The sequence below is a fragment of the Hyposmocoma kahamanoa genome, unplaced genomic scaffold, assembly GCF_003589595.1.
Source record: "Hyposmocoma kahamanoa isolate Upper Pololo Valley unplaced genomic scaffold, ASM358959v1 224, whole genome shotgun sequence".
Classification (NCBI taxonomy): domain Eukaryota; kingdom Metazoa; phylum Arthropoda; class Insecta; order Lepidoptera; family Cosmopterigidae; genus Hyposmocoma; species Hyposmocoma kahamanoa.
This window is the reverse complement of record NW_020653743.1, coordinates 3,532,950-3,558,128: the sequence shown is the minus strand read 5'-3', so window position 1 is coordinate 3,558,128 and position 25,179 is coordinate 3,532,950. Positions and strand designations below refer to the sequence as shown.

Genomic DNA, 25,179 nt, shown 5'->3' with positions numbered 1-25,179 from the left:
TCTTTCAAAACTCAATTTTGCTCCTTATTTTTTCTCAACAATTACTAGTTAAAAAATATATATGAATAGGATGACAAAACATGCGACTAGAAGAGAAATATTTTAATGGGGTTTTGGGGAAAATGTGCTATTGTCAATTTACATTACGTTGATTATGCTATGGTTACAAAAATTTGGTTCTATCCCATTTTGCAGCAAGGTAAATTGAGCCCAAGTCTTTAGATCTTAGATATTTGAGATGGCGAGGTAAAGATCTATTCATTCGTTATTCTACACCTGTTATACCTACTACGAAATTTTTTTAAATAGTATTCTGAAATCACAATTTCAAATTAATAAATGCAGAAAAATACACACAATTAAAATGTATTTACAAAAATACTAAAATTGGCTACTTATAACTAAGATTATGTGCTACGATATCTAATAATACTATTTTATACCATGTTAAAAGAATAAATAAATAAAAAAATAATGAAAACATTTCATCTACTTTGTTCATGGAAAAAAGTTGGGATACAAAAAATAAAAACTATAATATGACCGTCAATTGCCAGATGTTCGGAATTTATTTTCACTTACAACTGGGAAGCACACCGACTAATTTATCCCGCTAGGTGGCGCATGATCGCTGGTGCTGTTTGGATTCGTGTAGGAGTTACAATGCTTCGGAAAGATATGACACACGCATACCCAGATAAGGAATTTTTACATAGAACTCCTCCTCTATTTTTTTTGAAGGACACCGGTTCCTTCAGAAATTAAAGAGGCAATGGATCAATGTATCCAGAAAAACTGGACACCAAGGCGTCTTTTAGGCTGTATTCTGTATTTTTTGAAGAAGGAGTAAAATTACAGTTTATTGCGTAAAAGTGTTGCCCGCTTGCGAGCAGCTAGTGATTGCAGTCGATAAATATTCGATCGACTATCGGCTAAATATTAGTCACGTTTATGGAATAAATATCCGTATTATTGTTTCATTTGAATCATCCTCGACTCATAGTACAGTCAATTACTGAGTACAAGTCCATTTGACACTGTATTTAGAACTATGTTTATGAAAAATACTAGAGAGATTATTTTATATAGATAATCAAATCCGGCTACTTTTGTTAAAATGTAAATAAATGAAAATTGATCTCGATACTAGTAGGCCAACTGTCTAAAAAAGACCATTATAACGTCGTAACATTTACAATTCAGTCATTTTTGGCAAAATTTTATTTTTCACTATCTATCGATAAAACTATCGACTACAAGTACATAAATATTTAAAATTTTATGAAAACTGACAACCCTACAAATGTCATTTTACTCCGTCGTCAAAAAAAGACAATCTCTGTAACTTTAAACGTAATAAGTTTTATGGCAAAAGCAGATATACTGATTAATTCTATGAAGAGCAAAATGTAACGCCTTAAAATTATAACATGACAAGTGATAACTGTCACCAGTGATGGTGGCGCTATGTGAGATTAGTTTTACCTGTGGTTCCCCATTCATTACATAAAGCCGGGTACTCATTAGCGAACTGAAACGTGACTGATACAGTTGTGGCGATGCGACCTTTTTCAGCGTCACCCAAACTTTTTATCACCCCTTTTCTCAGGTTCCTGGCCATTTACTTTTAAAATTTTGAATCGTCCTCTAATTGCTTTTTTTTTCTTACTTTGCTACGTTCCGTCGTCATTCCCATCAAAACTTCCGAAGAGAAAGGACGTGTTTTTCTCTAGTAAATTCACATTTTAGTGAATATCAAAATTTTCTTATTTACGTTTTATAACGAAGCTTAAAATGTCGAAGCTACCGTAAACAGATCCTTTTGCGTCAAGAAATAACAAGGCTTGAGCGGTGCTAGGAAGCGCGGGACACAATAACGCTATTCTAGTGAATACGCTTGTCTTCATTCGCTATGAGTAATTCGTGGCAAGCTCGCGAACCACGTATACACTATGATTTTTGATAACATAACATGCAATGATTACGGTTACAGCTCGCTGTGAGTACCCGGCTTAACTGTCATGTTATATCTGAACGCGACCCGTAAATAATTAAATTGAATGAATCTTTAATTTCTTCTTAAAACAATCACGTTATCTATTACATATGAGGAAGCTTCTCATTGTCATGTACCTAATTGTCGAAATAAAAATTGCTTGTTAAAAGTACCTTTAAGCAGACAATATAAATTTCCAAACAATGGTCACGATTTAAAAAAAATAAGAGTAGGTAACGATAAAGCTGTGATTTCAAAATAACTATTAAAAAACTTATATGAAAAAGTGGATGTATCATTTGTAATGCTTCACAGAAGTTATTAGAGTCGAGCTTTATTAAAAAAATGACTGCATTAAATAAATTTTAAATATACAAGCCAAAGGGTAATATCTCTTATTACTATATTTACAAGAGTTTATTTCATTCACAGCACATGTAGAACTGGTATCATACAAACGCCATTTTCCTAAGTTTGTTTTAATTTTGTAATTCATACAACATTTAAATTTAAAAAATCTAATACCCGATTACGATTAACCTAATTCACTACGGTCTTTTATTATATTTTATTAATCATACAAAAATACTGTCTGCTAAAACATTACCCTTCCTTTTTAGGTTTGCCGTACTCGGATAAAGGCATTTTCTATTTATCGAAAAGTCTGAACTTATTAAAGGAATTAAATAAATCCGACATTTGATTTTTTCTTTAATTTGATTTTTTTAGAAATATATCAATTAATAGTGCTTTTTTAAATTAAAATATTTAATTCCTTTGCAGACTAATAGTAGATATATCCGATTACACGTCAAAATAATAGGAACAGAAAAAAAATACTTTTTTTTTCAATAGTCATTGATCGAAGGAAGAGGCGTAGGTTTTGTAAATGTACAAAACTACCCCGTTTATGGCGTCACAGTTAATGCGAAAAAATCCATAAATTGTTCAAATAAAACAAAATATATTATTCTTTTGTTATCTATGGCAACCATCTAGTTTTATGTTGTGTTATATGTATCTATCTATCTAAAACGTTAATCGATGAAAATTAACACCATTTTTTTCATGACAAACCACATTTTTGTTTGCAATTAAAAAAACTACTTACAATTTATAAATTAACAGACGAAATGACTCGGGGCTTAGAAGCCATATTTAACTAAGTTAATTGCATACACGTTGTAGACTATGTTTTTTAATATGTGTTAGGTAGATGCAGTGCCGGGTAGGCATGCACGATTTTTTGCTTTGGATCGTAATGGACTGTATGCATCTGAATTGATCTCATAAAAATCGTTTGAAAATTAATTTTGATAAAAAGTTTTAACAGCCGTAGGCATCGTAAACTTATTGTACTTAAATGTTGCCAAATTACTTTTCTTGAAGGTCAATATAAAATAGGATTGACCTAACGATTAAGCAAGGGTTCAGAAAGAGCCTGTATTATTTAAATTCTGAATACGATCTAGACGATTCAGTTCGCCTGAATGTTGAATCGATTTGCTGTTTAAAATCGCATTGAGTTAAATCGATACAAAAAATCGCCAGATCGTATACACTTGAATCGATCTTCATAAAAATCGAATTGTGATGTGCATCCCTAGTGCCGGCTTTACTTATGGTCGCTCGTGACGCCTCCAAAGTATTCGAATGGAACTAAAAAATATTCCACTATATAAGGTTGTTCGTAAAATACTAACAACCTTTGATCAATGGCTCAGATTTTACTTTCGTACAAGAATAAAAACATTTAAATAGATTGTTATAAACGGTGATAACTCTATGCGGTAACAAAAGCGCCAGCGTAAATACCGGTCCGATGCAAAATACAATAATAATAATAATTTATTTCTTTAATCAGTACAGAGTACTAAAAAACCGATCTCAAAATTCGTTCATCACCTAGTTTGCCACCCTTAAGGTGGAATATTTTATTCAAATTCAAATGGGACCACTAAGGAGGTACCCACTTTAAAAAAAAATCATCAAAATCGGTTCACAAAAGTTATCGACTAACATTTTTTGAAACGAATTGAAAACCTCCTTTTTTTAAGCCGGTTAACAATGGAACAACGCTTAAACTAAACACTACATAATTTTTTTTTAAAACAACGTAAGTCGTACAGTGATCATTTAAATACGGACCAGTTGCCTCCTAAACTAAGTAAAAACTTGTATTATAAATGAAATGCAAGAGTGGGAGTGGGGATCAGCGGAGAGGTTGTTTGCATGTTTGAACTTACTATCTTACTACCTAATACAGACCTAAAAAGTGTCAGACACTAAGTATGCACAATAACTTATGTTTCTTTTTGGTAAATTAATTGGGTTTTCTGAAAAGTAATGGTACCTACAAAACTTGTTGTTTATGATGTCAGTAATATCTTGCGAGGTTGATAGTCTTACAAATAACCCTAAATAGCAAGTCGGTGTCAAAAAAGTTCGTAACAATTACCTATTACATTTTCAACGCGAATGATTTTTTTCTTTTCTTTTTCGATTGAATCTGGACGCCATAAATTAAAGGTAGTTTTGTACGTATCTTAGATAGATTTCACCGTTGCCTGCCCGTCGAGGCACCGTTCAAACTTTGCAGCTCTGTATAGGGTTTCTTCAGCAGGAACCTGACTTCTTCGCCCGTGGATAGAGGTGCGTATCCCTGACGCTTCTTGTACATTAGTATTCTGAAATTAGAGAAAACACCTTATTAGCTTTTGAAGTGAAAATATAAAGTTTTACAAAAGTTTATATTGGGTGCCGGAAAATCTTTAAAGAGGTTACTTTTACTATGCAGAAGTATGGAGTAATGATGTTTTATAAAAGATCATATCAACTTTTTCAAAAATGTACATCAGAGCCATTGACTTACAAATAAAATCAGAGCTGATTTATTTTGCGCTTTTGTTTTTTTCATGATCTTTTATAAAACAGTTGAGTTTGTTTGCAATTCCAATATCAAATCCATCCAAGTACAAATCATTACGAGTCTATACTATCTCAAATGCCTTTGGTTGATTTCGCATAACAGTGAAAACATTGTATAAAATATATAGAAAAATTGAAGATACACACTGAAGATACACATATCTATACGGTGTGAAAACACGATTCCTAAAAGTTTTCACGACAGAAAAAAAACACAAACTTTACAAGAAAACCGCTGTATTCAATAGGTAACCAATATATATATTTTTATATCAACTGAACTAAATAGAATACGTGTACTATACGATATAAATTTTTCAAATGGTTTTAATTTTGTTTGTAACAAATAAATTCTGAAATAAAGCCAGTGTCCTTGCTGCTCCACCACCAAAGCAAAATGAACCGTATTAGTACGGTAAAAAATTGAATTCGAGCTTACGTAGTATAGACTTTTAAAGTAAGTTTACGCAATAGTTAAAAGTTTTATTGTACTCATAAAAATTAAAACAACTTTTACTATGCGGACTCCTCGGACAGCGCGAAAACAAATTGGCTGTTTATAGTTTTACATACATTTTAATTGTGTTATTATAAAGTGATGTATGAACAGCTATTTTTTTTAAGATTTCAGATATAATTGTATGTTAATTTTTTTTTCCGGTGACCCAAATAACATCCTGTATTGGTAAGGCCATTCTCGTTTTTTTTCTATATTACTTAGTTTAATTACTTTCCGAAAATTCAACTTTTAAATACTTAAAATGTACACAAAAGGTGTAAGTAGGAAATTCAAACTTAAATCTAATACCATAAGATAGTTGGTCATATGATTATAGTTGTCACCTTGTAGTTGATTGAAAGATTGGTCAACTTTTTTATCACACCCAAATTAATAATTGTGCAGTTGAAAGTATCACAACCATGAAATTGCATCATGGCATTAATTTATGCAATACAAGTCCTGACATTTACACTTAGACTTGAAATCGTCAAGAAAGCAGAGCCAGTAGCTATATCAATTTCAATGCTTTGTATGGCCACAAAAATACAAGGTGTAAGAAATATAGAAACTATTTCAACATTTCCCTGAGGTCTTGTCCGTCACACACATACTTTTTTAATTTTGATTTAATTTTTTAATTTTTTTTCTCATTTCTGTAAATTTTTATTTATTTTTTGTTTATGTATGTAAAAAAAATGGGTTAAATGGATTTTAGGGTAAGTACAGTATGTAAAACCAAACAACTTTTCTGACATATAATAATAATATAACAAAACAGTTAATGTTTTTTGCCTCTCTGAAATTTGAGTTAACCGGCCTAATTTTACTATATGGTCGGATACCGGATAGTAGAACAATATCCGGCCGGATACCGGATGTTTAAAACAGAGATCAATTCACAATTAGTAGGCCAAATAAATTGATTTATTGTTTAAAGAGGATAGTAATAGGATAAACAGAAACTACAGCACCGCTGACAATCTATTAATTACTTATAACAGTAAATAACTATAAAGTTAGATACCGTTATCCGTTAATTTGGAACTCAAAATTCAATAAAGGCAAATTATGGTGGACAAAGACAAGTTTTTCTGCATTAAGTGGTAACAGTCGGTTCCGTATAAACGAAAACAGCTTTTCGCTATAAACTCTTGCAAACTTTGTTAAATTTAAATACCGCTTGATAGTAGTAAAGAATCGTGCCGACAATTTACGGGCGTATCAAGTACTAGACTTATACTTATAAATCAACAATTAGAAATTTTAATATAGCCAAAGAATGATGTTTTTCCTTCTCAATTTAATTTTTTTCCAAGGATTCGCATGAAGCGTTACGCTTCCACATTTATATGGCGCACTATATGGGGTGGAATTCCCTGCCTGCATTTGATCCCTGAATTCTATTAACTTGGCCTTTTCAAGGTGAGAGTCAGTAGGGATTATAATAGACGAGCTTGCTCCATCGTTGCATTCCATCAAGCGAGGTAGAGGTCATATGCGCATTTATTTGTTAAAAAAAGGTAAAAAACAATGTCTACGTAAATGTAAAATAAACAAAGTAGACAAACTGTAATTAAGATAAGCATGCAAAACAATTTTATCATACGGGTATAATGCTTTGCAAACGTACATTTGTTTGCTATTATTCTGTGAGGGTATTATAATATACAAAATGTCATACACATGATGATCATAACTTTCTCATACATTAGGTACGGTTTCATTTTCACTGCATTTTCGCATCCCAGAACAAAAATCGAAACTCGGAGCGATATCGGAAATACCGGAAAAAGTCGAGACTTTCGAGAGTATTTCAAAAGTAGGTTTCTTTATTAATAGGCATTTAGGCAGTCAAAACATGATATTCTAATCAAGTTCTTTTTTAATTCCAATGTTTTACGATTTTTTTATCATATCATTTCATTTTTATAGTGAGCGTGTAAACAAAGGGCGTTTAATATAGTTTCAGATAGAGAGGACCTGATTTTATTAAAGCATAATCTTTTTTATCCCAGTCACATTGTCTTTTTGTTAATAATTACCAAAATATAATTACACCGTTTTGTTCCACCCCATATGGTACTAATAATAGATTACATCCATTGACCTACCAACATCCGTTTGAATTTCGAGTTAATTTAAAATCTACATAGAATTAAGACTTACAAATAATACTACGCTCGTTCTTCATTGTTCATCATTATTGTCGTGCTACACTCGTACTTGACTTCAGATAAACAAGTGACATTTGCCGAGCATTTGCGCTTGCACAAACAGACGATTTATAGCTTTACTTTGTCACGTTACTGGATAAACACTACGTGTTATTACAGCTAGGTAGGTATAGATAACGTTCATTATCTTGCTGGCTGCAATTTCTTGTTACAATGAAAAAAAAGATTGTACTAATGAAGACTTAATGTACGCTACATCGTTCTAGTACGTGTTTGAGTTAAGTAAAACAGCAGGTACCTTTTTTTATGATACCATGTGACGGGACGAACAAGTCGTGCGCCTAGTGATAAGCGACACGCCTGTGTATAATAGCTGCAATGCCACTCAGAGCTTTAAATCACAAAGATCTGAGGGGCACTGCACCTGCGCCCATCACCTTGAGACATAAATAAGTTGACAAGTCCCATGTGTCTGTAATTTTACGCACAGAACGCAGTAAAGGTGGTAGTATTTCTCTGGACGAACTCTTTCACAATGAACTGTAACTAGACTTCACTTCAATAATAATATTAATGGTGAGGTTACGAAAACTATAACGATTCCTAATCAATTATTATTATTATTAATTACAATATGTCTAATATAAAAAAAAAAACAAAAATAAGACTGCCTTTTTCTTGTAATGCAGGAACGAGTGTATTACTGAAAAATAAAAAGTTTCCATTATACATACAAGTGCTAATCCAGTTAGTTTTATTTCTACACCAAATTAGTCTTAAACTAGGAAGATTGCTATATCGCGGCGCTATCCAGTGCTTCCAAAACTATTTCGAAAAGATATATTCGAAAATCGGGAAACGAACCGGTGACCTCCTTATCCTAACGTCCGTAGTGTTAACCGCTGGGCCACTGTTGCTGTGAAATATCAGCTGTTCCATACTTAATGCTCATACATACTTAATGTAACGTAGGTGAGGATCTAATAGTTAAAGTTTCTCATATTTATCGGTAGAAAGGCTCATCCCCCAAAATATGCGTGGTACCACTACATAGTCACGTTAATCGCTTGGAGCATTTTTAATTTAAAATGTTCTATTATACAGGGTGATTTTTTAAATGCTAACAATCTCGCAGACTATATTTCTAACATCGTAAATAACAATTTTTGTTCCATGACTTTCAACAAATCATAACAAATTTAATAGTTCATCAGATTTTACTTTCAAATATAATAAAATAAAAATAAAATAAAATAAAAATAATTTATTTGTTATGCGATGCAAAACGCAGGAGCGGGACTGGAGTCAGCGGGGATTCTTACGGGTTTAAACTTACCATCTTACTAGCAAAGACAGATCTAAAAAGTGTCAGATACAGTTAAGTGTCAACAATCTCACTTAAGTGTCCACTATTAAGGATACATAAGTGAGGGCACCGACTGTACATTATATTCATTCACTTAGAAAAAATTCACTTCGATCCGCCTGGGTTCGAACTAATCTAGCAAACCGTGCCAGACGCTAACTAACCCATGGAACAAACCAACGGACATCACGAATTTTTCCATGTGCTTGTTGCAGATCTTTGTTTTGCTTTTTAACGACTTTTTGCCGTAGCGCCATCTGGGAGAAATCTATGAAAGTTTTTCCTCAAGCAGCGAGGTCCCTTTACAGTTACCTGCATTATGTTTTGTAAAAAGTCATGGGACAAAAATAATTGTTGACAATGGTAGTCCTGTATAAAACAAAAATGAAAGTAATTTAGAATAAATATAGCACTGCTAATATTATAATAGTGTATTAACTCAAAAAGTGAATTTATACAGAATAGCTGAAAAACTCTGTTCCCTTGAAAGATTATTATAATTTATGTATAGGTTAAAATATATTAAACATCTAAACAACTCCTATTGGCTAATTAGTACATTTGAAAAAAAAAAAAAAAAAAAAAAATTCCATATTTTTGAGTAAGAACTGTTTTATCCAGAACTAGCTTACAAAACGTTAGTCTCTTTCTGAGTTAAGTAGATATATTTTCATGGTTTCTTACAATATTCTAATGACAATTTTATTGACGTGTAGAAAAACAAATTTTACGTTCAGAAATGGTATAATCTTGAATTTTACGTATTTTGAGTTACACCACTATTGTAATAGCAGTGCGATATAATAATTATGTTAATCACTTAAATGAGTTTAATATTTAATCATTCATAATTTAAAAGTATCTATCCGGTTTAAAATTTGAAACCGTATAAGTATGTGTACATTAAGATAAGAAGTGAATTTGCTAATGGCTAACTTCCTGCGATTAGGTCATAATCCGGGTTATTTAGTTATCCGTAATACTTAGCTATTCGACAAATATCTAGAGCATTAGATCTAGGTATTACTTCATCACGCCGTGAGTGTTCAGTTTAAAACTTAACAAATGGTGTTCAAAACGCCGATGCTGATTTTATAAAGTAGAATATTCCTTACAATTAAATATTTTTTAAAAAAACCGATGTCAAAATTTCGTGGAATGTATTTGCCAAGTTTTATTGAAATTAGTTATTGGAAAATGATTGAAACCATATTCATCGTCAACCGGATTCATGACTGTGTGCACGTTATTATTATTAGCTACACTAGCAGTAGAGTTCGCTGTCAAACAGTTCGTCCAGGGAACTACTGCCACCGAAATCAAGTAAAAGTCAAACTCACATAATCTTTATTCCATAGGTAAGCTAATTACATTTCAAATTGTCAGAATGATTAAACTCCACAGCTCATTCGTAAGGCAGATTCTCCTAAGAAAAATGAGCAAGAAACTCCAGGGGTTGCACTTTGTAAATACAAATTTGTCATTTACAATATTCATTAATTGCCTCCGCAGCCGAACGATTACCATGCTGGTCTGCCACACAGAGGTGACGGGTTACATTTATTTGCGAGTTTGGGTGTAATTTGTGGTCTATGTGTGTGTCCATGGCGCCCACGATACAGGGTCTCCCTAGTAGAATTATCATTATTACTTCCGATATTATAGACCGAGAGTACCTGCAAGAACTAAACGAGTCATTACCACGGATTTTTGTCATCCAAGTAGCAGAAGCTCTATAATAACTTTTAGTATAAAGTTCTTGTTTCATTATAGTTTTAATCAATGCTGTATGCATTATTTAAAACTATACTAAATAGTTGTTTCTAACCAGTGAGGCGGACATGTGAGCGTAACTGCGTTCCTGTTTTGAAGGGAGCTAGTGAAATTATAGACTTTATGTCTCAGGGTGACGGGCGCAATACAGGATATGAACTTTACGATTTAAAACTGTTATGGGTAGGCGTGTCGTTTATCAGCAAGCACACCACTTGTTCGTCCCGTCACTAAATATCATTAAAAAAAAACAAAAAAAGCTATTAAGTTCTGACTCTCGGAACTAAATCTTTGTCGGTATATAAAAAAAACAAAAATAAATATAGGTATAAACGTTCACTGTTGGATACACTTTTGAAACGACCTTGAAATGGACACAAGTCCGTTTTCCCATCGAGGCAGCTACAATATGTCATATATATCGCCAATGAACATTATGCCAACTTCAGTTTTTGGTTATTTTCTGTTATTTTTGTAAACAGTTATTTATTTTAACTATTATGCTCTCCTAGTTGTGTAAAATGAAAAAAAAAAAAAACAAAAAACAAAATAAAAACAACAGGTCCAAATATTACGTTGGCATAGTGTTCGTTGGAGACATCGGTATGTATGTTAGTCTTTAAGATGTATATTATATAGGTCACATGTAAGAAATAAATAAATAAAAAAGAAATAGCCTTCCACTTGCCACGGTCCAGACACACATCTCTCGCCACATCAACACGCATTAGTGCTTTCATAAATGTTCGTCGTTTAAAGGTATTCTCAACCTGGCCTTTCTTTTGGTCGTGATAAGTTTGCCTTGGTCAGTCCAACTTTGATGTTTATAAAGTTCATAATAATTATTCGGATTGATCTTTTAATCCACTCATTCCAACTATATATACTCATGAATGAATATATTTAGACGATAAAAAAATGTTTAATTGTGATAACAAAAAATCAATGTAACTGTATGTGTGTCCGAATTTATAATGCTCTACCAAAATACATTAAAACGTTAACAATAATTTGTTCAGAAACAGACTTAGTGAATGGCCTAAAGACAAAAATTATTAAAAAGTGACAGATTTTTTAGATAAATGTTGACATGAAATTGGTGCTTAACGTATATGCATGTACAATGTAATAATGATGTATAAATATTTAATAGTTTGACATAGAAGGTTACTATTTTGGGTGATTTTAATTATTCTTTGTTGATTATTAGATGTCGACATGAAATTATAAGGTATGTATGTTTAATGTAATAATAATGTATGATATTTAATAGTTAATAGTGTTATTAATTGATCGATTATTCCTTATACACGTCTGATGTCAGTGCTATAATTAAATTAAGTGTATGTAATATTTTGCATGCCTAGTCAGGTAAAACATGTGTTCTGTAATAGTTGTTCCATCTTTCACATCATGTTTTAAGCAAATAAAATTTTATTTAATTCCCACACAGTCCATATGAACTATTGGCCACATACTAGAACGCTTTATCGAAATGAAAAGGTGATTGAATTCCTTTTTCAATAGGATATGAAACTATTTTTCCGGATTTGAATGGCGTATATTTGTTTTTTCAAACAAACCGACGTTTCCGTTCCAATACAGATCCCATGGACACGGTTCTATTTTCAAATTAAACGTTCCGGTATAATTCCGGTTAAGGCCGGTGGCTTAGAATAATAACGCATAGATAGTTTCATATCAAACGAACTGTCACAAGTGAGGCAAAAATCAAATTCATGTAGGCTAGTTTTAGTAGTAGGTTAATTTTCGGTTTTAGTGAATATTTATATAAAAATACAAGTTGAAACGCGTTACTTCCTTGTGGAATGTGATGTTAGTATCTATTTTATGTCTGTCTGACGTATTTTTACACTCATCTACCGCACATTTCGTCATTTTTAGCTAAAATTCTGGAGCTGTTCGCGGTGTAAGTTGACCTTGAGCACTGAAGGCCCGCCCGCTCCCTGTAGGCCCTTTGGGAGCGCTTCAATTTGCCTCACTTAGCGTGTGCGGACTAGGTTTCTATGCGTTATTATTCTAAGGCCGGTGGTTCATAATTCATAATATTATTTGATCCTCAATTATATAATCGTTGCACTGTTTTAAATAAACGATATTTTTTTATATTTGATATATACGTACATTAATTGTTCCATCTATATTAGTTGATATATGGATAAATTAAAAATAAACTGCATTCAAGGTAACACTATTATTATCTTTAAACATACTGAATTAATGTTTGGTATTCTAAAATAATATAGGATTGTATATTATATATTATATTTTTTTGTATTATAAATTATATTTATTATTATATATTTATTATTGATTTTATATTATTATTATATATTTATTATTGATTATATATTATTATTATATATTATATTTTTTAATATATAGTCTTTTCTTTTACCGATTGATGACATTTATAACCAGATATCTTTTGATATTGATCTCCTAATAAATCTTGGTTGCTTGGTTGCGCCCTTCATTCAGAAGGCGACCTTGATGATGACGACCTCTTTTGCAATGTGGACCGCTGGACGAGGAGGTCCCGGGTTCAATTCTGAACTCCGTTGCTCTGGTACTCATAGTACGGAATTACTTTTTACGTCATATTAAAGAGGTCTACACATTATATTATTACGTCATACTAAATTGGTTCATTAGTGAATATTTCCATTGCAATCATAATTTTTTTCCGTAATGTAATATTCATAAAAAGCGAGTAAAACCACAAAACCCATTATGAGAGATTAAAATTTTATACAGCATGTCACAATTGTAAATATTATGTAGAACTGATTGAATCCACTGTCACCTTCAGTTTGTACACTTTTGCTACATAACAACACGGCGTATTTTTGTATATTTTATAATTTTCGACTTTTTTTTAATGTTTTTTTCTAAAAAGTTTTTTATTTGATTTCTATCAAGCCTTTGTACTTGAAATTAGATTTCTTCATAATCACATTCAAGTCACAAGCATTATATTCCCCAGTTTAATTTACTATTTTTCAACTATCCTAAAACCTACATTTGTATAGTGCAGCCATATTTATGATTTCAAGAGACGTGATAATAATTACAACTTTTTATAAAAAGCGACCCCAAAAGTTCGCGGAATTATTTGCCTAGTTTTATTTACCGGATTCATCCCCTAGTTTGCCACCCTTAGAGGTGGAATATTTTCTTCAAATTTAAATGGGACCAATACTGAGGCACTCTCTTTCCAACAAACGAAGAATCATTAAAATAGGTTTACATATTTAGTTATCGCGTAAACTACATACAAAAAAATACAGTAGAATTGAGAACCTCCCTTTTTTGAAGTCGGTTAAAAATAACAGCGGTGGGTGCTTTTTTTAGAGCGATCTATTGAAATATTTTTATCATTGCACGAAAGTGTGATCTGATGAATAATAGGAAGTCATGACACAAAAGCTATTGTTTATGATGTTAGTAATTATAGTCCTGGGAGGTTGTTCATAAATTAGAAAATAAACCTGTATAAGAAATAAATGACACCAAAACATATAAAATCTCATTTTATATTGCACCCAATCCATATGCAAATTATATATACGAAAAACCTCTTACGCACCGAACAGAATTATCAAAACCGGTTCATAAATGCCGTAATAAAGAGAACATCACACAAAAAAAAGAAAAACGCAGTCAAATTAAGAACCTCCTCCTTTTTGAAGTCGGTTAAAAAATCGCAAAGATCTGAAGGGCACTACCACCGCGCCCGTTACCCTGCTGCATAAATTGACAAGTCCCGTGCGCCTGTAATTTGACCAGCACTTAAAATCCAAACACTGTAACGTTCACATTACTGCTTGGCGGCAGAAACAGGTAAGGTATCAATCAGTACTTCCCTGGACGAGCTTTTTCCCAATGAGCTTACGTACTGCTTTTAAATATTTATTTTTAAATTTTGTGCGAAAGTATTCCATTTGTATATATATGTATTGTTACATATTAAACTATTTAATCGCGTTTATTGCCCGTTTTGTAACGTACGTAAAAAATACAGATAAAAAAAACAAAACAGTAACGTCCTGTACATACGGTGAGGTGTAATAAATGAATTGTACGCGTTCATGTCTAGAGATCGTTCAGTACCACTCAGTTAGCTTCCGATCGTTGTGTTGTGTAGAACTGTTTGTATATTTTTTTACTTTAAAAAAGTTTTTATATTTTTAAACTACGGAAGGCACTTGGTACGTAATATTTCGAAAGGTGAACCTGAGAGGATAAAAAGTAGAAAAAAAAAATATCGTGAAAGTCAGTTACAGAACAAAGGTTTCAAAAGAATAGTTTTAGATCGGCAACTGTTATTTAGTGTCATAAGTATCTATTTTAAGTAAGTAACATGTTAAATTGTATTTTCGATTTTCGACTCCTAAATATTTGTGTGTGTTTTAATTTTCGATTTTGTTTTTAACGAATAGTATGTTACCATTGGTATAATGAAGCCACATATACGTCAAAAAATTTTTTATTATATCAAAGTCGTGAAAATATATTTTTCTTTTACAATACCAAGTGACGGGACTACAAGTTGCAGTGCCTCTCAGAGTCTTAGGGTCGTATTCTAGAACTGTACTCAATGCTCAAGTCAGGATTTGAGCAGACTTGAGTATGATTTCAAGCACTGGAAATACGACCCTAATGGCAAGGACTTGAGTATGATTTTCAGTGCTCACTGCAATACTCAAGTCCTGACTTGAGTAGAGTTCTGGAATACGACCCTTAAATTGCAAAGACCTTAGGGGCACTGCCACTGCGCCCGTCATCCTGAGACATAAATTAACAAGTTCCATGTGCCTGTAATTTTACAAGCACCCTTACCCTTCAGTAACGCTCATATTACTGCTTGGCAGCAGAAATAGTTAAATTTGCAGTAGTTCCCTGGACGAATTTCTTTTACAAGGAGCTCTACTGCTACCTAATAATACGAAACAAAGTATGTACATGTGACATTTTACAACACTTTTATTTGAGCATAAAAAAGTTATCGACTAATCTTCAAACGTCTCTCCTCAAAAGTGGTCATTTTGCAGATGTGGCTTTGTTACACGAAGAGAGTATATAGTCTTCTACAGGCGAGTTACAGACCCTGTTGTCACGTTTGTTGTAATTTTTTTTAAATTTCGACTCATCCGAAGAACAGAGTCCTTTGTGATTATATAACGAAAAGAGAATAGGTACATTACGAGAATAATTTTGTTATTCAAACTAAGGCCCATGTCAAGGTGTTTTGAGAATTTATGTACCTTATTTCTTTCCGGAAATTTAAAATCAAATAACAGTCGAACTAACATCCACAGCGAAGAAAAACGAACGAAATGTAGTATATCCTGAGAACAAGTAGTCTTGCACATAGATCTTTGTTCTACGGATGAGTCGATTTGTATTCCTATTGTTGTTATAAAACTAAGTTTTTCTTCTACTCATCTATTAGGGTTGCGTCAAGAAATTAAATTTATATTTTTTTAATAAAAAAAAACTTTTTGCCGGCAATAATTGAGAATTATGAACTAATATTAAAGCGTGTAAATTAATATTTGTTAGAAACAGGAGAACCTAAAATAGGACAAGTAGGTAATTTTCAGGTTAGTTTTCTTTAACTAATTTCGGTGGCAATTTTTATTATTTAAGTATTCATTTAGAAAATTACTCAAGTATTGGATATTTAGCATTAAAAAATATATATTTTAAACATGTTATGTTGTGTTATAAACGTTAAAAGTTCGATTTATTAATTAAGATTTAACTGTGAATTTACTTCTATTGTAACTGAAATAAAAAAAATAGGCTGGGTCGCGTTTTATTTTGAAATCACCTTGCTTTTAATGGAAAAATTATCAGTGGGTTAAGCTCAGCTCAGCTCGAATTCTAATTGTTCCCATTCTAATACAGTTCATTTCGCTTGGGTGGCATTCGGCAGGCAAACTGTCTTTATTTCAGAATTTGAAAAATGTGTATCGTATACTATACGTATATAAATCATTGGCATACATATCGCACTGCTATTACAATAGTGTTGTAACTCAAAATATGTGAAATTCAAGATTATACTATTGCTGGACGTAAAATTGTTTCTCTACATGTCAATAAAACTGTCGTTAGAATATTGTAAGAAACAATTAAAAGATATATACTTAACCCAAAGTGAGACACTTTTTGGTACTTAGTTCTGGACAAAACAGTCCTTACTCAAAAATATGAAATTATTTTTTCCATTTTATTTTTAAATATGTTTGGTAAGTAGGAAATTGTTTAGATGTCTGTTATAAACTTTAACCTATACACACAATTTCAAATTTTTTCACGACAAGTAAGTAGTTTTTTATTGTTTCTGAAAAAATACATTTTTTGAGTTAATACACTCTTGTATTAACAGTGCGATATGTATAATAACTATTGAATAGGAAATTTCGAGGTAAGTTTGGGTTTTTTTCCTACCGTGAAAATTTTTAGGAATAGTGTTTTTACACCATATACTAATCAGTGTAGGGTCGGGAAAGATCATTACCGATTAGCAAACAATCAACATTTATTTATTAAGCCCGTCATATACAAAACTCTACTTAAATTTCTAAGATAATCACAGTCTTTGAGATCAATAGTTTTCTTTGACTTTTTCAATTTGGCTTAATCACTATTAAAAAAAAAATCACCGGTGTTTAACACCTGGAGGGGTAATGGCGGTCACCATGTTTGAAATATCGGTCAAATTAATAATATATAATAATATAAGCAATATAAGATATAAACATATGTATATATATATCTATATTACATATGTCTATATATTTCTTCTGAAGTTATTGAATTCAACACTTTCACTGTTATGCAGAATCAACCAAAGCCGTTTGAGGTACTATAGACTCTTGATGGAGTTCAAAAATATCTTTACGTTTCATAAAAATCAACCACAAGCAATGAACGTGAGGTGCTTTTTCGATTGAATTTTAAATTCGTCTGAAAATCATTTCGTTAAACTGTTCCTTATCCATAACTAACGTAACTGATTTTTAGCGAAATTGAGTTATTAACATAACCAGCAAAACAGGATCTACCCTAAAATCGGTTTTTTATATCGTGTTTAGTTTCATTTTATTGTTAAGGAAAATAGGCGCAATTTATATTTTTGTTAGTTGTATAAAAAAACTTTAGGTGCCAATACCTCGAACGTTACCGAGAACAAGGAAGGAAGAGTGATTTTTATGCTTTTTGTGTGTGTTCTTTTCTAATACGACAAGCTGTGATATAAGCAGCGTTTGATCAGCTACTATCTCGCTCTACCCTTGTCGGATATTTAACTCTATCTGCAATTCGCACCCCTTACGAATGGCTATTGTCGATAGAGTTACAAGAATTGAAGAGGATGTGGGTTATATTTTTCTGTATCTAATGGAGCAATAAACATTTTTGACGTAACTCCACTTATGCCATTCTTCCATGAGGGTGCGAATTTGTGGTAATTTCAAAAATGTTTTTTTATATAACACAATTGACGTGACGAACAAGTCGTCCATTTGTTCGTCCCGAGACTTGGTATCATAAAAAGAAATGCTAAATTTTACAATAGTATCCCTTAGTGTGTTAATACGACACCTATAGGAAGTTCTTTTTTTATAGTACAAAATACAATACTTGGAGGTAGAGTATTAAAAATAGCACAGGAAATCAGAAGCTTATTAAAGCCATTGTATTAAGTAACTGGCTCCATGGCCGAGCGGTTACCATGCCGGACTGCCACGCAGAGGTGAAATATTTGTATGGCTTACATTTATTTCTCTCGTGAATTTGGTTGGTTGTCTATATGGGTGTCCATGGCAACCACGATACAAGGTTTCCCTAGTGCGGGGCTATGTTGAGCGCGTGCGTTATTATTATTATTATTGGAGTATCAAGCAGAAAAGATGTCTGGAAATTCAATACGTCTCGTCAGAGTACTTGGAAGCACTATAGAACGATCGAAGGATGGAGCGGCAGAACGCCTTGAAGAAGTTATATAGATGAGATAAGGGAAAAAGGTAATGTTGTGTCGTAGCAGGGATCAATGTTAGGGCGTTGAACGGAGAACGAGGACTCTATCGACAAGAGCCTAGGTCTTAAATGAGAAAAAAGACTATTGCGTAACTAATTAATACGAAAATTTCTTACACAATTTGTCAAACATCCTTAGTGTTTTTACTGTAACATGAACTGAAGCGTGAAACACTGATAGCGGGTGCGGGTCGGGCGCGTGTCGGGTCGGGATCACGGCGGCTGTAATCCCGTATATTTTATAAGGATGACAACACACCACGAGCGAGCACCCGCCGTGCTCCCGACCCGACGAGTGACAAGTAATAGAAAAAGAGAAATGGAACTGTTTTTCCGAATCTAAATAGCGTGTATTTGTTTTTTTTTCCAAATCGTATGTAGAGTAGGCAAATTGGAATGTTCTATGGTAAATTAAAAATCAGGTAGTTAAATTAATTATTCTTGTTTGTCTGTGTCAGACGTGACCATGAAAATGCCGTGACAATGGAAATGTTGGTCTGTTTGAAAAATACACGTGATTTAGATCTGACGTAAAATAGTTTCATTTCTGAAAACCAAAAAAAAGAAATTGAAATAACCTTAGACGAAATTGTTTTTTTTTTTTTTCATAAGAGTCGAAACTACCTCCGTTCGAATTACAAGCCATTTGAAATATGTATATCGATCGTATAGAATACGTGTTCTATTTAGTTTAATTGACATTAAAAAAATCATTGGTATACGATTGGATTTTAAGGTAAGTATGTCTCTTTTTTCCATCGTGAAAATGTTTAGGAATCGTGCTTGCACACCGTATAAGTAATCTGTGTATATGTTCTATTTTACTAATATATATTTTCTAAAGTCATTTGATGTATTATACTCTTAAGTATAAAGAAATATCGAGTTCTTTGGTTTTCGCGATTGTTACACATTTTGAAAATATTTTCTCGCATACAATTAGCGTATATTTTGTTCTTTCAAACAGTCAGCGGTATGACCATGGACCTTCAAACCTGTAAAGGGCCCAAAGCAATTAGTTTCCTCGAAAAAACAAATACGTAATTCCTATACAAAGAAATATGTATTTTTTTATTATGATACCAAGTGACAGGATGAACAAGTCGTGCGTCCGTAGCAGTTGCAGTGTCACTCAGAGATTTTAATCACGAAGACCTGAGGGACACGGCCACTGTCACTCTTGAGACATAAGTTGATAAGTCTCATGTGTCCATGCACCATTCAAAACGGGTACGGCGGCAGAAATAGGTAAGGTGGCAGTACTTCCTTGGATGAGCTCACAAAAAGGAGCTCTACTGTTACTTAAATTTACTTCACGCATGGTATACGCAGTATTTTTGCGAAATAATACATAATATATAATACTATAGTACGTAGTACTATACTGCCGTCCGCTGACTAAAACGAGGTTAAGTGACAAATGGTCAAATAACCATTTTAACTAGCAAAAAATGGACCACAAAATTCTCATTTTTTTTAAAACAGTAAAAAATTGGTTAACATGACTTATCGGAACTTTATATATTTTAATATAAAATATATATATATATATATATAATAAATATATATTTTAATATTCTAAAACTGCGGTATGGTTTTTTGTGATATCTCAAAAAATTATTTTGTCACTTCGCCGCATTTTAGTAGGACGGCAGTATAAGGTACCTAACCAGTACAATCATCACACTTTGGTGAATCGTGATAGTGACAATGTAACAATCTATTGTTGCATTATTTCCACTCTTTTACTCCAGTAAAGCAAGGTCAAACATTTTTTGCAATTACCTACGTTACACACAAGAATCCTGCGTTAAGCCATAAGCGACAGCGGGAGCGGGCAACAAAATCTAAACACGGTAAGTAACGTTTTTCTAATTCGTAAGCAATTGTCATTTCTGCAGTGAGCTATGTGGTACAGTCATGTGGATAATAAATAATGTGTGGTAATTGAAATTGTATAATATTTCGTTCATTAACTGTACACAAATTTGCACCAGTATTTAATCCCAAATTACATTGCCGCATACATAGGATAGGACTAACTTTATGTCATTGTGTAACGTACAAATTAGATACGAGCCTAAAAACTGGACGCGCGTCTTAAGGAGAATTCTCGTATAGTTCTGGGAATTTCCGCAGCAAGCGTGTCGTATCTACTTTGTATGATATACAATTAACATAAAGTGTATTAGGCTATGTTTTTGTTATAAGACTGGCTTCCTTTCCGTTCTGTAGCTATGTAAATTGAGCTAAACATCATACACACAGAGCATACATTTAGACAAAATGTGTCATATGAACACCTGTAGCCTAAACTTGGCGGAATTAAATTAATGGTTCGGTCCTCATAATTGTTATTGTAAAGTAGATAGAGCGAAGTAAGGAAAAGGCCCAAAAGGGCCTGTACCTATTCTCACAAATATTTATGTTTTATATGCAGTTAATATTTCAGAAGGTTTACATGATTGCGGTTTTTATGACAGACACGTCCTTGGGATTGAAATTTTAGTGGGAGTGACGATGGAACGAAGGAAACTTAGAATGACGAAGGAAAAGAATTAGAAAACGATTCAAAATTTCAAAAGTAAGTGGCCAGGTCAGAGAAAAGGGTGACAAAAGGTGGGACGACGATGAAAGAGGTATCATCGTCACACAACTAATGCGAATTTCGTTACATCGGTAGTACATCAAGCTACACATTGACGGATCTTGTTCCGTTGTTCTTGAGGCAATATTCAAAGAATAGTTATAATAATAACGCACACACACAGCCCCGCACTAGGGAAACCCTGTGTCACGGGTACCATGGATACATATAGGCAACCACAAATTACACCCAAACTCACGAGAGATATAAATATAAGCCATACAAATATTTCTCCCGGCCCGGGAATCAAACCTGGTACCTCTGGGTGGCAGTCCGGCATGGTCCGGCCGCGGGGGCAGTGTATAGCACGATGTGCAGTCGATTGTATAAAAAATTCAAAATTCATTTATTTGCAGAAATACGGTATATAGAAATTATTATTCACAAAAAGAAAAAGAAAAGTAAACTAGCTGTAACAACTTTTGTATTTATTTTTTAAATTTATATATTAATATGCACGTGACTTTACTATCAATTCACGTAGTGATATTAAAAGATAACACGTGGAATAACGTCTAATGTAAATATAAGGTGTGATTACTATTTAAAATATCGTTGCGAAAACAGCATATTAACACATTTTAAAGCATACAATCTATTATTTATGTACTATTATATATGAAACTACGTATAATCGCTTGACAAATAACTAGTGTACATTACAACCTTGTAATGGTGGTAATTACTTTATGTAAAATTGAGTGTCAGTTGGCATCACGTTGACAATTTCTTGTTGTTATATTTATACTCAGTAAACTATGATGATGATTGTAAATTATTAAGATTACCGACAATATTTGTTTAAGAATAAAACGACTCGCGTTTCTATATTAATCGCTCTCGCTACCTCCTAACAATGAAACCACACTTCAAGTGTAGACCATAATAACTGGCAGTATAATGGCCGTGCTCTTTGGTAATAATAATAATGGGAACTATCGATAAAGGTGATTTGCAATTTTGATACTTATTCAAAATGTGAATGGCTGGCTTATATAAGATAGAAACGCGTTGATAGATTTAGGAAATAATAGCATCGCAAAAAATGGCAAAAGAAATCTAGTCCACCGTTTTAAAATGAACTTTATATACAGGGAAATCAGTTATTGGTGTTTTTTTAGGTTTAAACAGTGAACTGTCGTTTATTTTCTCTTTGTGTCTCTCTCTCACACACATAGACACGCACACACATTTGTCGTAACTGAATAAGTGTACGATCTTACTAAGCTTTCAAAGGCGAAGATTCTCTACTAAGAAAGAAGAAAGAAAGAAAATACATTTATTTGTATATCACACATGATTACACAAAAAAAAGATAATATAAAACAACACAAATAGAAAAAATATAAAAAAAAAACAAAATTTATAAAACTACTAATCGCATACGAAACCGAATGCTGTCGTAACTCTAAATTGCGGAATTCAGAAAACACGATTTCAAAATTAAAAACAAAATATCGAATGAAACCAATATAATATTTTTCTCGTGTACAAATGGATAATTAAGAATTAGGTATAAATAAAAAAATTTAAAACATACAACAAAATAAACCTTTTTTACACATGAATATAACTTACAGATGACAATCTCAGAACAGAGTACTAAACAAAAAACCGCCCTCAAAAGTCTTTCATCCCCTAGTTTGCCACTCTTGCCACCAGATATGGAATATTTTCTTCAAATGTAAATGGGAGGTACTTTCTTTCCAACATTTTATTGATGATTTTTTATTTATATTAGTATTTATTTATATTAATTAAAAAGAGTTATTACGTAACATACATATAATTAAAAAACATACGGTCAAATTCAGACCCTCTTCCTTTTTTTGAAGTCGGTTAAAAATAGTTTGATGCGAGCTGAAGTTCAAGAAATTTAAGTGCTAAGCTGAAAATAAGTTGATATGAAAAACTTTCCTAACCCTCGTTATGACAGTACAGTGTGAAGAGCACGTCAAGCTTGACACTTAAAACTTAAATCCAACTCTATGCCGCTTACGATAAGAACGATCCAAAGTACAAAGTGTCAAGCTCGACGTGCTCTTGACTGTACGTCACGAGTGAGGCTATATTTAGCTAGAGTCAGCAGACTAAAGCACATAAGCTAAAACCAACATTTTATTTGAAAAGTAAATGGACTTGCTTTTGACTATAAGTCCTAGTCCCTGGAGCAAAGACAGGGTCTACGATAGAACGAGCTCGTTTAGAGGATGCTTATTCAGACGCACCTTAAAGATTTTCGGGTTATATGTGCTCGGAAACACAGTCGCAGGCAGGGAATTTCATTTTTTTTGTTCATTTATAATACCAAGTGACGGGACGAGCAAGTTGTACGCCTGTCCATAACAGTTGCAGTGCCACGCAGAGCTTTAAATCACCCTGAGACATAAGTTGACAAGTCCCATGCGCCTGTAATTTCACCAGCACCCTTACCCTTCAAAACCGGAATACAGTAATGCTGACGTTACTGCCTGGCGGCTGAAATAAATAAGGTTGCAGTACTTCCCTGGACGAACTCTTTCACAAGGAGCTCTACTGCTACTAATTCTTGGACTGTGCTTATAATAAAGGAAGACGAAAAAAGGGTAGTACGCCTTAAGAGATTATCGACCACATAAAGATAATATCACGCCGTATATATGGATGTCCGATGGTAAATCAATATCTGAAAAATCGCTCCCGCTACCTCTCCTGACTTCAACCGCAACCTCACTGTGGTAAGTAGGATTGACAATAGAGGGATGTGGTGTCCTTGGCACAGCGATAATTATGCCTGATTTGTATCTATGGCGTAGAGATTCGCATCGCCACGAGTATGGCAAATGGACCAGATTGTTGGTTGCTTTGAAAATAGCTGTGTTTAAAACAAACTTGAACTCTAATTAGAGAAGATTTGTGCCCAGCCGTGGAGCGAATATAAGTTGATGATTATGATATAAGTTGAAGTAAACTTGAAATAATAATCATTCACTCTACAATTTTATACAGTCAAAGGCGATAAAAGGATTATTTTGAGGGATAATTTGCAAGAGATGATAACCACAAGTCTCGGGTATTTGACACAAATGTTGCCGTCGACGAGTCAGTTGGTGATAGACGTGAGAGGGAGATAGGAATGGATGAGATTGTAAAAGCGATGAAAAGAACGAAAAAGGGCAAGGCAAAAAGTGAGAAATGAAACAGATGAAAAAATATGGGATGTACAGGAAAGGGACGGGTTGTATGAACCAAGTTTTCTCTTTAACATGCAATACAGAAAAATATTTGGCAGTGAACTAGAAAGTGTACTGTGCCTTCATCGATTTAGAGAAGGCTTACGATTGAGTGGTGAGGGAAGAAATGTGGTCAGTTTTGTCTTGTCAATGGGATCTAAGGGCGTGAATATATAATGTAACTGTCTCTGTGGCCGAACGGTTATCATGTCGGACTGCCACGCAGGGGTCCTAGGTTCGATTCCCCCGGGCCGGGAAAAATATTTGTATAGCCTACATTTATTTCTCTAGTGAGTTTGGGTGTAATTTGTGGTTGACTATGTGTGTGTTCATGGCACCCGCGACACTAGGTTTCCCTAGTGCGAAGCTATATAAAAAAAAATATACAGACATATGTACAGTCAAAAATTCTATGTAAATGATGCAAAGTACCATTTTCACTATTGGTTTTTGGTAATTTGTCTATACAGCTATGATCCACCGTATATAAAATAACCTTGTTTCTTCATTG

General features: G+C 33.1%; 1 protein-coding gene across 1 annotated transcript in view; it reads right to left on the bottom strand.

Annotated features, from left to right (window-relative positions):
- Window positions 1–3,947: 3,947 nt before the first annotated feature.
- Window positions 3,948–25,179, bottom strand: part of LOC113228100 (trehalase-like) — a 53,736-nt gene continuing 32,504 nt past the window's right edge. The window contains exon 9 of the mRNA XM_026461241.1: window positions 3,948–4,683. Within this exon, the coding sequence (XP_026317026.1) occupies window positions 4,554–4,683 (130 nt within the window). The 3' untranslated portion in view covers window positions 3,948–4,553. The remainder of the gene's footprint in view (window positions 4,684–25,179) is intronic.